Here is a 13,395-nt window from a genome sequence, read left to right on the forward strand (position 1 = left end):
TATCTGAAGGTTGCAGGTACAAAAAGTACTATCAGCAATGAACTAAATGAAAATGAACAGACTCCATTTATCTATATATTGACGAAAGTTTTCCTTTGAAATGATGATTATAGTAAGAATTTTTCATTTTCCAGCCTGGTGAGAGGACTGGTGTTGGATCATGGTGCTCGTCATCCAGATATGAAGAAAAGAGTAGAAGATGCTTACATTCTTACCTGCAATGTGTCTCTAGAGTATGAAAAGACGTAAGTGCTGTCAAGCTTTGTAATGTTTTGTATTCATTCAAGGGATATAAGTTTCTCTGGCTAGGCCATTATTTATTGCGCATCCCTAAATATCTTTGATAAGGTACTGGTGAGTTGCTTTCTTGAACCACTGCCGTCCATACGGTGTAGGTACACCCACAGTGCAGTTAAGGAGTTCCAGGATTTTGACCCAGCGACAGTGAAGGAACAGTGATATATTTCCAAGTCAGGAAAGTGAGTGACTTGGAGGGGAACTTGCAGGTGGTGATGTTCTCGTGTATCTGCTGTCCTTGTCCTTCTAGATGGTAATAGTCATGGATATGCAACATGGCTGGATTTGGAAGGACTGCAGAGCTTACATCTGATCTGTTGGTTGTGCAAATACTTGGCTTTGTCCGTGACTTCCTCCTTGTGCTGTTTGGCACACAAGTAGTCCTGTGTTGCAGCTTCACCACGTTGACACTTCAAGTTTAGGTGTGCCTGATGTTGCTCCTGGCATACTCTCCTATGCTTCTCATTCAACCAGGGTTGATCCCCTGACTTGGTGGTCATGGAGTGGGGGATATGCTGGGCCATGAGGTTACAGATTATGGTTGAGTACAATTCTGCTACTGCTGCTGACAGTCACTGCATTAGATGTATTGGCCATTGTAAAGTCTCCCTCGGTGTACCCGAACAGGTGCCGGAGTGTGGCAACTAGGGGAGTTTTACAGTAACTTCATTGTGGTGTTAATGTAAGCCTACTTGTGACTAATAAATAAATGAACTTTAAATACTGCAGCAGGCAGGTTGGTGAGGATGAAGTCAAGTATGTTTTACCCTGTTGGTTGTTGGCTCCTTCACCACCTGCTGCAGACCCCATCTAGCAGCTACGTCCTTTAGTACTCAGCCAGCTTGGACTTTTAAAATAAAGTGTAATTATTAGTGTCTTACTGTGAAAACCCCTTAGTCGCCATACTCCGGTGCCTGTTCGGGTACATAAGAATATAAGAACTAGGAGCAGGAGTAGGCCATCTGGCCCCTCGAGCCTCCTCTGCCATTCAATAAGATTATGGCTGATCTTTTTGTGGACTTAGCTCCACTTACCCGCCCGCTCACCATAACCCTTAATTCCTTTACTGTTCAAAAATTTATCTATCCTTTAAAAACATTCAATGAGGTAGCCTCAACTGCTTCACTGGGCAGGGAATTCCACAGTTTCACAACCCTTTGTGTGAAGAGGTTCCTCCTCAACTCAGTCCTAAATCTGCTTCCCCTTATTTTGAGGCTATGCCCCCTACTTCTAGTTTCACCTTCTTTCTTATCTATTCCCTTCATAATCTTATATGTTTCTATAAGATCTCCCCTCATTCTTCTGAATTCCAGTGAGTATAGCCCCAGTCTACTCAGTCTCTTCTCATAAGCCAACCCTCTCAACTCCGGAATCAATCTAGTGAATCTCCTCTGCACCTCTTCCAGTGCCAGTATATCCTTTCTCAAGTAAGGAGACCAAAACTGTACACAGTACTCCAGGTGTGGCTTCACCAGCAACTTTGACAGCTGCAACATAATCTCACTGTTTTTAAACTCCATTCCTCTAGCAATAAAGGATAAAATTCCATTTGCCTTCTTAATTACCTGCTGCACCTGCAAACCAACTCCTTGAGATTCCTGCACAAGGACACCCAGGTCCCTCTGGACAGCAGCATGCTGCAATTTTTTACCATTTAAATAATAGTCCATTTTGCTGTTATTCTGACCAAAATGGATGACCTCACATTTACCATAAGAGTTTTAACAACACCAGGTTAAAGTCCAACAGGTTTATTTGGTAGCAAATGCCATTAGCTTTCGGAGCGCTGCTCCTTCGTCAGAGCTTCGTCCTTCATCGGAGCAGCACTCCGAAAGCTCATGTCATTTGCTACCAAATAAACCTGTTGGACTTTAACCTGGTGTTGTTAAAACTCTTACTGTGTTTACCCCAGTCCAACGCCGTCATCTCCACATCATGACTCACATTTACCAACATTGTACTCCATCTGCCAGACCCTCGCCCACTCACTTAGATTATCTATAACCCTTTGCAGACTTTCAGCGTCCTCTGCACACTTTGCTCTTCCACCCATCTTCGTGTCATCTGCGAATTTTGACACACTACACTTGGTCCCCAACTCCAAATCATCTATGTAAACCGTAAACAATTGCGGTTCCAACACTGATCCCTGAGGCACACCACTAGTCACTGATCGCCAACCAGAAAAATACACATTTACCCCCACTCTTTGCTTTCTGTTAGTTAACCAATCCTCTATCCATGCTAATACATTACCCGTAACACTGTGCACCTTTATCTTATGTAGCAGTCTTTGGTGCGGCACCTTGTCAGATGCCTTCTGGAAATCCAGATACACCACATCCACAGGTTCCCCATTGTCCACTGCACATGTAATGTTCTCAAAGAATCCCACCAAATTAGTCAAACATGACCTTCCCTTCATGAACCCATGCTGCGTCTTACCAATGGCACAATTTATATCCAGATGTCTCTATTTCTTCCTTGATAGATTCAAGCATTTTCCCTACTACAGAAGTTAAGCTAACCGGCCTATAGTTACCTGCCTTTTGTCTACCTCCTTTTTTAAACAGTGGCGTCACGTTTGCTGTTTTCCAATCTGTGGGAACCACCCCAGAGTCCAGCGAATGTTGGTAAATTACCACGAGTGCATTTGTTTTTTCTCCCACATCTCTTTTAGTACCCTGGGATGCATTCCATCAGGACCAGGAGACTTGTCTACCTTTAGCCCCATTAACTTGCCCAACACTACCTCTTTCGTGATAATAGTTTCTAGGTTCTCACCTGCCATAGTCTTCCTGTCGTCTATTTTTGGCATGTTATTTGTGTCTTCCACTGTGAAGACCGACACAAAATACCTGTTCAATGCCTCAGCCATTTTCTCATTTCCAGTTATTATATCACCCTTCTCGTCCTCTAACGGACCAATGTTTACTTTCGCCACTTTTTTTTTGTTTTATGTATTTGTGGAAACCTTTGCTATCTGTTTTTATATTCTGAGCTAGTTTACTTTCATAATCCATCTTGCCTTTCTTTATAGCTTTTTTCGTGGCTTTCTGCTGACCTTTAAAGATTTCCCAATCCTCTAGGTTCCCACTAGTCTTTGCCACTTTGTATGCATTTTCTTTCAATTTAATACCCTCCTTTATTTCCTTAGATATCCATGGCTGATTATCTCTTTTTCTACAGTCCTTCCTTATCACTGGTATATACTTTTGCTGAGCACTGTGAAAGATCGCTGTGAAAGTCCTTCACTGTTCCTCAATTATCCCGCCATAAAGTTTTTGCTCCCAGTCTACCTTAGCCAACGTCTCCTTTGTTGAAGCACAAGACACTGGTATTGGATTTTACCTTCTCGCGCTCCATCTGTATTTTAAATTCAACCATACTGTGATCGCTTCTTCCGAGAGGATCCCTAACTGTAAGATCATTAATTATCCCCGTCTCATTACACATGACCAGATCTAGGATAGCTTGCTCCCTCGTAGATTCCATTATATACTGTTCAAGGAAGTTATCGTGGATACATTCTATGAACTCCTCCTCGAGGCTGCCTTGACCGACCTGGTTTGACCAATTGATATGTAGATTAAAATCCCCCATGATAATTGCTGTACCATTTTTACATGCATCAGTTATTTCTTTGTTTATTTCTCGCCCCACCATGATGTCTTTATTTGGTGGCCTATAGACTACGCCTATCAGTGACTTTTTCTCCTTACTATTTCTAATTCCCACCCAAATGGATTCAACCATTTTTTCCATAGAACCTGTATCATCTCTCACTACTGCCCTGATGTCATCCTTAAATATCAGAGCTACAACACCTCTCTTACCTTCCTGTCGGTCCCTCTGAACAGTTTGATACCCCTGGATATTCAACTCCCAGTCGTGACCATCCTGCAACCATGTCTCTGTAATGGCCACCAAATCATACTCGTTCACAATGATTTGTGCTGTCAACTCATTTACCTTGTTTCGAATGCTACGAGCATTCAGATAAAGTGCCTTTATGCTGGTTTTTGTACCTTTTTGAATTCTAACACTTCCGAGGGAGAATTTAGCATGGTCAATGTGCCTAACCAGCACGTCTTCCGGACTCTGGGAGGAAACCGGATCACCCAGAGGAAACCCACACAGGTATGGGGAGAACGTGCAGACTCCACCCAACCAGTGACCCATGCTGGGAATCGAACTGAGGCAGCAGTGCTAATCACTGCCGCCCACTTTGGTACTACCGAGCCACTCTTGGTGATGGACATTTAATTACCCACCCCGAGTACATTGTGTCCTTGTCACCCTCAGTGCTTCTTCCAAGTTGTGTTTAACACATGCAGGATTCATGTAATCAACAAGAGTTTTTCTTGGCCATGTTTGATCTGATGCCATGAGAATTCCTGGGGTCCAGGGTCAATGTTGAGGACTCCAGGGCAACTCTCTCCTGATTGAATACCTCTGCTGGGTCTGTCCTGCCAGTGGGATAGGGATGGTGATAGTAATGTTACCTCTATTGTACGGTATGACGATGTCAGGCTGTTGTTTGGTGAGACTGTGAGACGGCTCACATTTTGGCATGAAGTCCCAGATGTTAGTAAGGAGGACTTTGCAGGGTTACAGGGCTGGGTTTGCCGTTGTTGTTTCCAGTCCCTTGGCTGTTGCCGGATGGTCCATCTGGTTTCATTTTGTAGCAGTTCCGTGCAACTGAGTGGCTTGCTCAGCCATTTCAGAGGGCAAACACATTGCTGTGGCTCTGGAGTCACATGTAGGCCAGACTATATACGGATGGCAGATTTCCTTCCCAACAACAATTGACAATTTCATGGCCATTAGATTTTTAATTCCAGATTTCACCTGCAATGGTGGAATTTGAGCCCAGATCTCCAAAGCATTGCCCTGGGTCTCTGGATTACTATTCACTGTCTCTTCACTTTAAGCTGAATCTTTCCTTTTACAGTAATCTCCATGGCGAGCAGGAATTAATTAAATCTCCTTATCTTAGTGAATATATAATTATAACAGCTTGTCATAGCATAGCATTATAATTAAACACCCCAGAATGCTTGGCAAGAGCATTATAAAACGAAATATGAAAGCAACCCGCATAAGAGTTTGGATCAGATGACCAAAATCTAGATCAAAGAGGTTGGTTTTACTAAGTGTCTTAAAGGTGGGAAGGATGGTTTAGGGAGGACATGCCAGTGGTTAGGGCCCAGGCAATTGAAGGCACAGCAACCGATGGTGGAGCCAGTAAAATGAGGGATGCTCAAGATGCCAAATTTAGATGAGTGCAGATACTTTGGAAGGTTGTGGGGTGAAAGAGATTAAAGAGATGGGAGCGATGGTGAAACCATGGAAGGATTTAAAAACAGGATGAGAATTTTAAAACCAAGAATGTTGCTTGACTGGGGGCCAGTGTAGATCAGTGAGCACTTATGATAGGTGATCGGAACTTGCTGCGAGTTAAGACACGGGTAGCAGAGGTTTGTCAAGTTTAAAGGTAACAAATAAAGGTGGTAAAGGATTCGTTGACACAAGAACAGTAGTAGGCCATTCAATACAATTATGACTGATCAGACACTTCAATAGATTTATGTATTTGCCTTTTACACCCATTATCCCCATAACTCTGTTATTGTTAATCAGTAAACATACTCAATGACTGAACCACCTCCACGCTCTGGAGTAGAGAATTCCAAAGATTCACAACCCTCTGTGTAAAGAAATTTATCCTCATCTCAGTTCTTAGTGGCTTCCCCCTTAATTGTGGCCCCTAGTTCTAGACTCCCCAAACAAGAAAAATATTTTATCTGTATCAACACTGTCTATTTAAGCATTTTGTAGGTTTTAATAAGATCAGCTCTCATTTTTTAAACTTTAAACAGGCCCAGTTTGCTCACTCACTCCATAAGACAGTCCCACCATCCCTGGAACAAATCTGGTGAACCTTCGTTGCACTCTCTATGGCAATATCTTTTCTGAGGTATGGGGACCAAAATAGTGCGCCAGGTGCAGTCTAACCAAGCTCCTTTACAATTGAAGCAAGACCTCGCCACTCCTGTTTTGATAAGTGCTAACATTCCATTTGCCTTTGTAATAGCTTGTACCTGCATGTTGGTCTTCAGTGACTTATGGACAAGGACACCTGGATCCCTTTGTACATCTTCACTTTTTAATTTCTTACCTCTTGGGAAATGCTCAGCACATCTGTTCCCTTTGCCAAAATGGATTACCTCTCAGATGAGCTTAGATGGGCAGTGATGTTACAGAGGTGGAAATAGTGCTTTGTAAATAATCTAGAGATTATAACTTCCCAATAATTCTGTTTAACGTTGTTCAAAATGATACCTGATTTAGAGTGCTAATTTAAAACTAATGATGTGGTGAATATTTGTGGCTATCAACCATTTTACTGGCTTGAAGAAGTTTTAACTTTGGTGTTTTGCCTGTCAATATCCTGCAGTAGCAAACGCTTTTATTTTTCTCCAGAGAAGTAAACTCCGGATTCTTCTACAAAAGTGCTGATGAAAGGGAAAAGTTTGTCCAAGCCGAGAGGAAGTTCATTGAAGACAGAGTTAACAAAATTATAGCACTGAAAAGAAAAGTTTGTGGTGAATCTGATAAAGGATTTGTAGTTATTAACCAAAAGGTGAGTGCTTTGGTGGCTTCATTTCATTCTGCTTTTTCCTCCTTTTCATGAAGGTGTTAGCTACTTGCTGTCAGTGCTGATCATTTTCTCATCAGTTCGTCCAAGTAGCTATGACTGGGAGGATCAGCAAATTATTTAACTTGACTTCTTTGACACACATACACATAAGAATCATTGGATAACAATTGTAGAATTACATTTATAAAAAATCCCACACCACCACTTGGAACCAATTGGATTGCCTCAACTTCTGCCTTGTCTGCAGGATAGGCATGTGCCTGTAAAAAAGGGTAGGATTCAAGAACCGTGGATAACCAGGGAAATTGAGGGATTGGTCAAAAAGAAAAGAGTGGAGTACGTTAGGTCCAGGCAGCTAAAAACGGAGGGAGCTCTGGAGGAATACAAAGAAAGTAGGAAAGAACTCAAACGAGGAATTAGAAGGGCAAAAAGGGGTCACGAAATGTCCTTGGCAGACAGGATTATGGAGAATCCCAAGGCATTTTATTCATACGTTAGGAACAAAGGGGTTGTCAGGGAAAAAAATCGGACCTCTCGGGGACAAAAGTGGGGAATTATGCTTGGAGCCCAAAGAAGTAGGGGAGATCCTAAATGAATACTTTGCGTTGGTATTCACAAAGGAGAGGGATGTGTAGACTGGGAGTGTCTCGGAAGGGAGTGTTGACCCGTTAGAGAAAATCTCCATTACAAGGGAGGAAGTGTTAGGTTTTCTTAGGGAATATAAAGACTGACAAATCCCCAGGGCCTGATGGAATCTATCCAAGGCTGCCCAGGGAGACGAGAGATGAAATCGCTGGGCCTCTGACGCAAATCTTTGTCTCGTCACTGGACACAGGTGAAGTCCCAGAAGATTGAAGGATAGCTAATGTGGTCCCGTTATTTAAGAAGGGTAGGAAGCAAAACCCCGGAAATTATAGGCCGGTGAGCTTGACGTCCGTGGTAGGGAAGTTGTTGGAGAGGATTCTTAGAGATAGGATGTATGCGCATTTAGAAAGGAATAAACTCATTAACGATAGTCAGCATGGTTTTGTGAGAGGGAGGTCATGCCTCACTAACCTGGTGGAGTTTTTTGAAGAAGTGACTAGAATGGTTGATGAGGGAAGGGCTGTGGATGCCGTCTATATGGACTTTAGTAAAGCGTTTGACAAAGTCCCTCATGGTAGGTTGGTGCCAAAGGTTGGATCTCATGGGATAAAGGGGGAGGTGGCTAGATGGGTGGAGAACTGGCTTGGTCACAGAAGACAGAGGGTGGTAGTGGAAGGGTTTTTTTCCGGCTGGATGCCTGTGACTAGTGGTGTTCCGCAGGACTCTTTATTGGGACCTCTGCTGTTTGTGATTTATATAAACGATCTGGAAGAAGGTGTAACTGGGGTGATCAGTAAGTTTGCAGACGACACAAAAATGGCTGGACTTGCAGATAGTGAGGAACATTGTCAGAGGCTACAGAAGGATATAGATAGGCTGGAAATTTGGGCAAAGAAATGGCAGATGGAGTTCAATCCAGATAAATGCGAAGTGATGCATTTTGGTAGAACTAATGTAGGGGGGAGCTATACGATAAATGGCAGAACCAAAAAGGGTGTAGATACGCAGAGGGACCTGGGTGTGCAAGTCCACAGATCCTTGAAGGTGACGTCACAGGTGGAGAAGGTAGTGAATAAGGCATATGGCATGCTTGCCTTTATAGGATGGGGCATAGAGTATAAAAGTTGGGGTCTGATGTTGCAGTTGTATAGAACGTTGGTTCGGCCGCATTTGGAATACTGCGTCCAGTTCTGGTCGCCACACTACCAGAAGGAAGTGGAGGCTTTAGAGAGAGTGCAGAGGAGGTTTACCAGGATGTTGCCTGGTATGAAAGGGCTTAGTTATGAGGAGAGATTGGGTAAACTGGGGTTGTTCTTACTGGGAAGACTGAGGATGAGGGGTGACCTAATAGAGGTGTATAAAATTATGAAAGGCATAGATAGGATGAACGGTGGGAAGCTTTTTCCCAGATCGGTGGTGACGTTCACGACGGGTCATAGGTTCAAGGTGAGGGGGCGTGGGGGAGGTTTAACACGGATATCAGAAGGACGTATTTTACACAGGGTGGTGGGGGCCTGGAATGCGCTGCCGGGCAAGGTGGTGGAGGTGGACACACTCTGAACGTTTAAGACTTATCTAGATAGCCACATGAACGGAGTGGGAATGGAGGGATACAAAAGAATGGTCTAGTTTGGACCAGGGAGCGGTACGGGCTTGGAGGGCTGAAGGGCATGTTCCTGTGCTGTATTGTTCTTTGTTCAATTTGTTAGTGTTCTAATTAGCTCTGATTTTTAAGCAACAATAACTTGTCTCTAAATGTATTAATAACTAATTTCAAAAGAGATTTCTGCCTTTCATAAACATCTCTTTAAAATTGGTTTTCAGATGAGCGAATAGTATTTACATTTGTGTTTTGCTGCCATATTTCCTACTTCTGGTTGAATTTGGCCGGGCACTTGGTTTGATTCAGCTGTTATCTTTATTTGCATATTTTTATCATTTTATAATTTCAAGTTGATGTTTCAATTTAAAATTTTACTGCAGATTTATTCTCCCCAGCCTGTTCATCGTACTTACTTGTAAGTGGATTTTTCTATCAGTTAAATTTAACATCAGTTTGATTTTTGGCAGGGTGTTGATCCATTATCGTTAGATGCATTTGCGAAAGAAGGCATTGTGGCACTGAGAAGAGCAAAGCGGAGAAACATGGAGAGGTTAGTTGTTACATACATGCGATGCTCTGCTAAAAGTCTTAACTATTAAAGATTAGTGGTTTGCAGTAACTGCTTTCCTGTGACAAAGTAAGCAAGGTACCTATTTGCAATTCAGTTTGGAACTAATTCAGCCCATTAGTAGACCTAGCAATCCCATAAAAAAGCAAAGTACTCTGTGCTATTGATCATCCAGCTATACTGGCTCACTTAACTGGAGGAGGCAAGCAGTCACATGGGCTGAAATGATTTCCAGCTGGCCCTAAATAACACTGCAAACTAGTGCTTTAAAGAGTAAGATGGTTGTAGTTAGATGGTGGCTGGCATGGTTTGAGCCAATGAGCATTAAGTAGAGATGGTTCTCTCCTTTATTGATTTACTGTAAATATTCAGTTGATCTCTCATCCAGCCTCTCTAAGCCTTATCCTTCCCAGAATGCACCCAAGTGCTCTTGACTTGGATGTGGGAAACAAGTGGGCAGTATGGTGGCACAGTGGTTAGCACTGCTGCGTCATAGCGCCAGGGATCCGGGTTCAATTGTAGCCTTGGGTGACTGTCTGTGTGGAGTTTGCATGTTCTCCCAGTGTCTGGGTGGGTTTCCTCCAGGTGCTCCTATTTCCTTCCACAGTCCAAAAATGTGCAGATTAGGTGGATGTGTGTACCAAGATGTGTGGGCTCGGGAGATTAGCAGGGTAGGGTGGATTGGCCATGCTAAATTCCCTCTTGGTGTCCCAGGATGTGTAGGTTAGCTAAATGCCTGGGTTATGGAGATAGTAAGAGTTTTAACAACAGGTTAAAGTCCAACAGGTTTATTTGGTAGCAAATACCATTAGCTTTCGGAGTGGATATCTGCTGTCAAACAGGGCATACAGAGACACAAAATCAAGTTACAGAATACTGATTAGAATGCGAATCCCTACAGCCAACCAGATCTTAAAGATACAGACAATGTGGGTGGAGGGAGCATTAAGCACAGGTTAAAGAGATGTGTATTATATCCAGACAGGACAGCCAGCAAGTCCAGGAGGCAAGCTGTGGGGGTTACTGATAGTGTGACATAAACCCAACATCCTGGTTTAGGCCGCCCTCATGTGTGCGGAACTTGGCTATCCGTTTCTGTTCAGCGACTCTGCGCTGTCGTGTGTCGTGAAGGCCGCCTTGGAGAACGCTTACCCGAAGATCAGAGGCTGAATGCCCGTGACCGCTAAAGTGCTCCCCCACAGGAAGAGAACAGTCTTGCCTGGTGATTGTTGAGCGGTGTTCATTCATCTGTTGTCGTAGCGTCTGCATGGTTTCCCCAATGTACCATGCCTCGGGACATCCTTTCCTGCAGCGTATCAGGTAGACAACGTTGGCCGAGTTGCAAGAATAGGTACCGTGTACCTGGTAGATGGTGTTCTCACGTGAGATGATGGCATCCGTGTCGATGATCCGGCACGTCTTGCAGAGGATGCTGTGGCAGGGTTGTGTGGTGTCGTGGTCACTGTTCTCCTGAAGGCTGGGTAGTTTGCTGCGGACAATGGTCTGTTTGAGGTTGCACGGTTGTTTGAAGGCAAGAAGTGGGGGTGTGGGGATGGCCTTGGCGAGATGTTCGTCTTCATCAATGACATGTTGAAGGCTCCGGAGGAGATGCCGTAGCTTCTCCGCTCTGGGGAAGTACTGGACGACGAAGGGTACTCTGTCCACCGTGTCCCGTGTTTGTCTTCTGAGGAGGTAGGTGCGGTTTTTCGCTATGGCGCGTCGGAACTGTTGATCGATGAGTCGAGGGCCATATCCTGTTCTTATGAGGGCATCTTTCAGCATTTGGAGGTGTCTGTTGCGATCCTCCTTATCCGAGCAGATCCTGTGTATATGGAGGGCTTGTCCATAGGGGATGGCTTCTTTAACGTGTTTAGGGTAGAAGCTGGAGAAGTGGAGCATCGTGAGGTTATCCGTGAGCTTGCGGTACAGTGAGGTGCTGAGGTGACCGTCCTTAATGGAGATGCGTGTGTCCAAGAATGCAACCGATTCCGGAGAGTAGGCCATGGTGAGTCTGATGGTGGGATGGAACTTGTTGATGTCATCATGTAGTTGTTTTGTGTCTGTGCCCTGTTTGAGAGCAGATTTCCACTCCATCTGACGAAGGAGCAGCACTCCGAAAGCTAATGTCATTTGCTACCAAATAAACCTGTTGGACTTTAACCTGGTGTTGTTAAAACGCTTACTGTGTTTACCCCAGTCCAACGCTGGCATCTCCACATTATGAAGATAGGGCAGGGGGAAATGGGCCTGGGTAAGATGCTCTTTTTGAGAGTCGAAGCAAACTTAATGGGCTGAATTTTGCATTGTAGGGATTCTATAAGATTTCTTCTTCATTCTTCAATCTACATCTGTAGGATAAAGGTATGGACCTGGGATGTTAGTACCTCCATTTCAGTGGGGAGTCCATCACTTCTTACCATCTTGTTGTTCTTCTGTGTGATGGCTTTTGTCACCTATGTAAGCATTGAGTTCTGAACTCCCCACTAACTGAATGTTGTGGAGTGAAGTTAATGGTCTTCAAAATGTTCCCTCCAATGCACGTTGACAGCTTCCTTTTTCCTTGGATCAGATCTCCTTATCCTTCTGCCACAGAGAAACCAGTCCTGGACCAGAAATAGTCTTATGTGGCAGTGAAGAAGCCACAGCTATCATTCATATCAGTGATGAATTTCTTTTGCCCTGTCTACCCACCACACATTCTTCACGTCATCAGTGCACCATTAATATCTTGGCCTTTACTTATTGGTAAGCCAGTTCCTTTTGCATTGAGTTTGGGTCGTTTTGCCAGGTACAGAAAGTCTTGTCTCTAGTATCAGTTAGTTCTTTGTTGTCCTGGTCATTTTCATCAAATTGAACCTGACATTCATCCCATGCACTGTGGAAATTCCTTCTGTTCCTAATATTTGAAAGTTCTTTTCCTCCGGTATTATTGGAATCGGAATCTTTTCAGAGCTTTGATGCTGATCTTCTGTGGACATCTCTTGTTGCAGTCGTCATTTGGGAGCCAGTTTGATGGACTTAATTGGAAGATAAGTTGGTGATTGGTCCAGCAGTCATCAGCTCCTGTCGTCTGGTGATGCAGACATCCGTTGTGATTCCAGGCGTGGGTGATGACGTAGTCGGTCAAATGCCAGAGCTTTGACTGGGGTGTTGCCATGACTTGTACTTCTGGCAGAATTGGGAAATGGTGATAAGCTAATGTACTGTGCACTTGATAAGGCGAAGAATGGCGTTAGCGTTGATATTTCCAATTCCTTCCCTGCCAATAGCTCCATTCCAGAGATTGAAATCTCTTCCAACTCTGACATTAAAGTCTGAAACGAGAAGCCTGTCCTCCTCCTCCAGTACCCCACTGAGAACCTGTCACGTCACGCTTGGCATAGAAATCTTGCTCAGTGTACTGTGTTCAGGCAGATGCATTTGGGGAACTCGTGGAGCTAGTTCATGAGCTCGTTCCTGATGGCAAATCCAACTCTGCATTTTTCTGATTTGAAAGCATCAGAGTTCCTTTAGATGCCCCTCTCCAGCTTACCAGGTCTCAGAGCAGTGACATTGATGTCATATTGCCGATGTTCTCAGGCAACAGACGCAGTGTGATGCTCTGGGCATTCATTCTCTGGTATTCTGATGTTCCAGGTCCCAGAGTTTTACTACTTATGTTTTTAGTATGCTTCTGCT

At 44.0% G+C, this 13,395-nt stretch overlaps 1 protein-coding gene across 1 annotated transcript in view; it reads left to right on the forward strand.

Annotated features, from left to right (window-relative positions):
- cct6a (chaperonin containing TCP1, subunit 6A (zeta 1)) overlaps nt 1–13,395 on the forward strand; it is a 49,418-nt gene that overhangs the window by 24,371 nt on the left and 11,652 nt on the right. The window contains exons 6-8 of the mRNA XM_078204522.1: nt 135–245; nt 6,784–6,943; nt 9,617–9,699. Of these exons, the coding sequence (XP_078060648.1) occupies nt 135–245; nt 6,784–6,943; nt 9,617–9,699 (354 nt within the window). The remainder of the gene's footprint in view (nt 1–134; nt 246–6,783; nt 6,944–9,616; nt 9,700–13,395) is intronic.

This window comes from Mustelus asterias, unplaced genomic scaffold, assembly GCF_964213995.1.
Source record: "Mustelus asterias unplaced genomic scaffold, sMusAst1.hap1.1 HAP1_SCAFFOLD_361, whole genome shotgun sequence".
NCBI lineage: Eukaryota > Metazoa > Chordata > Chondrichthyes > Carcharhiniformes > Triakidae > Mustelus > Mustelus asterias.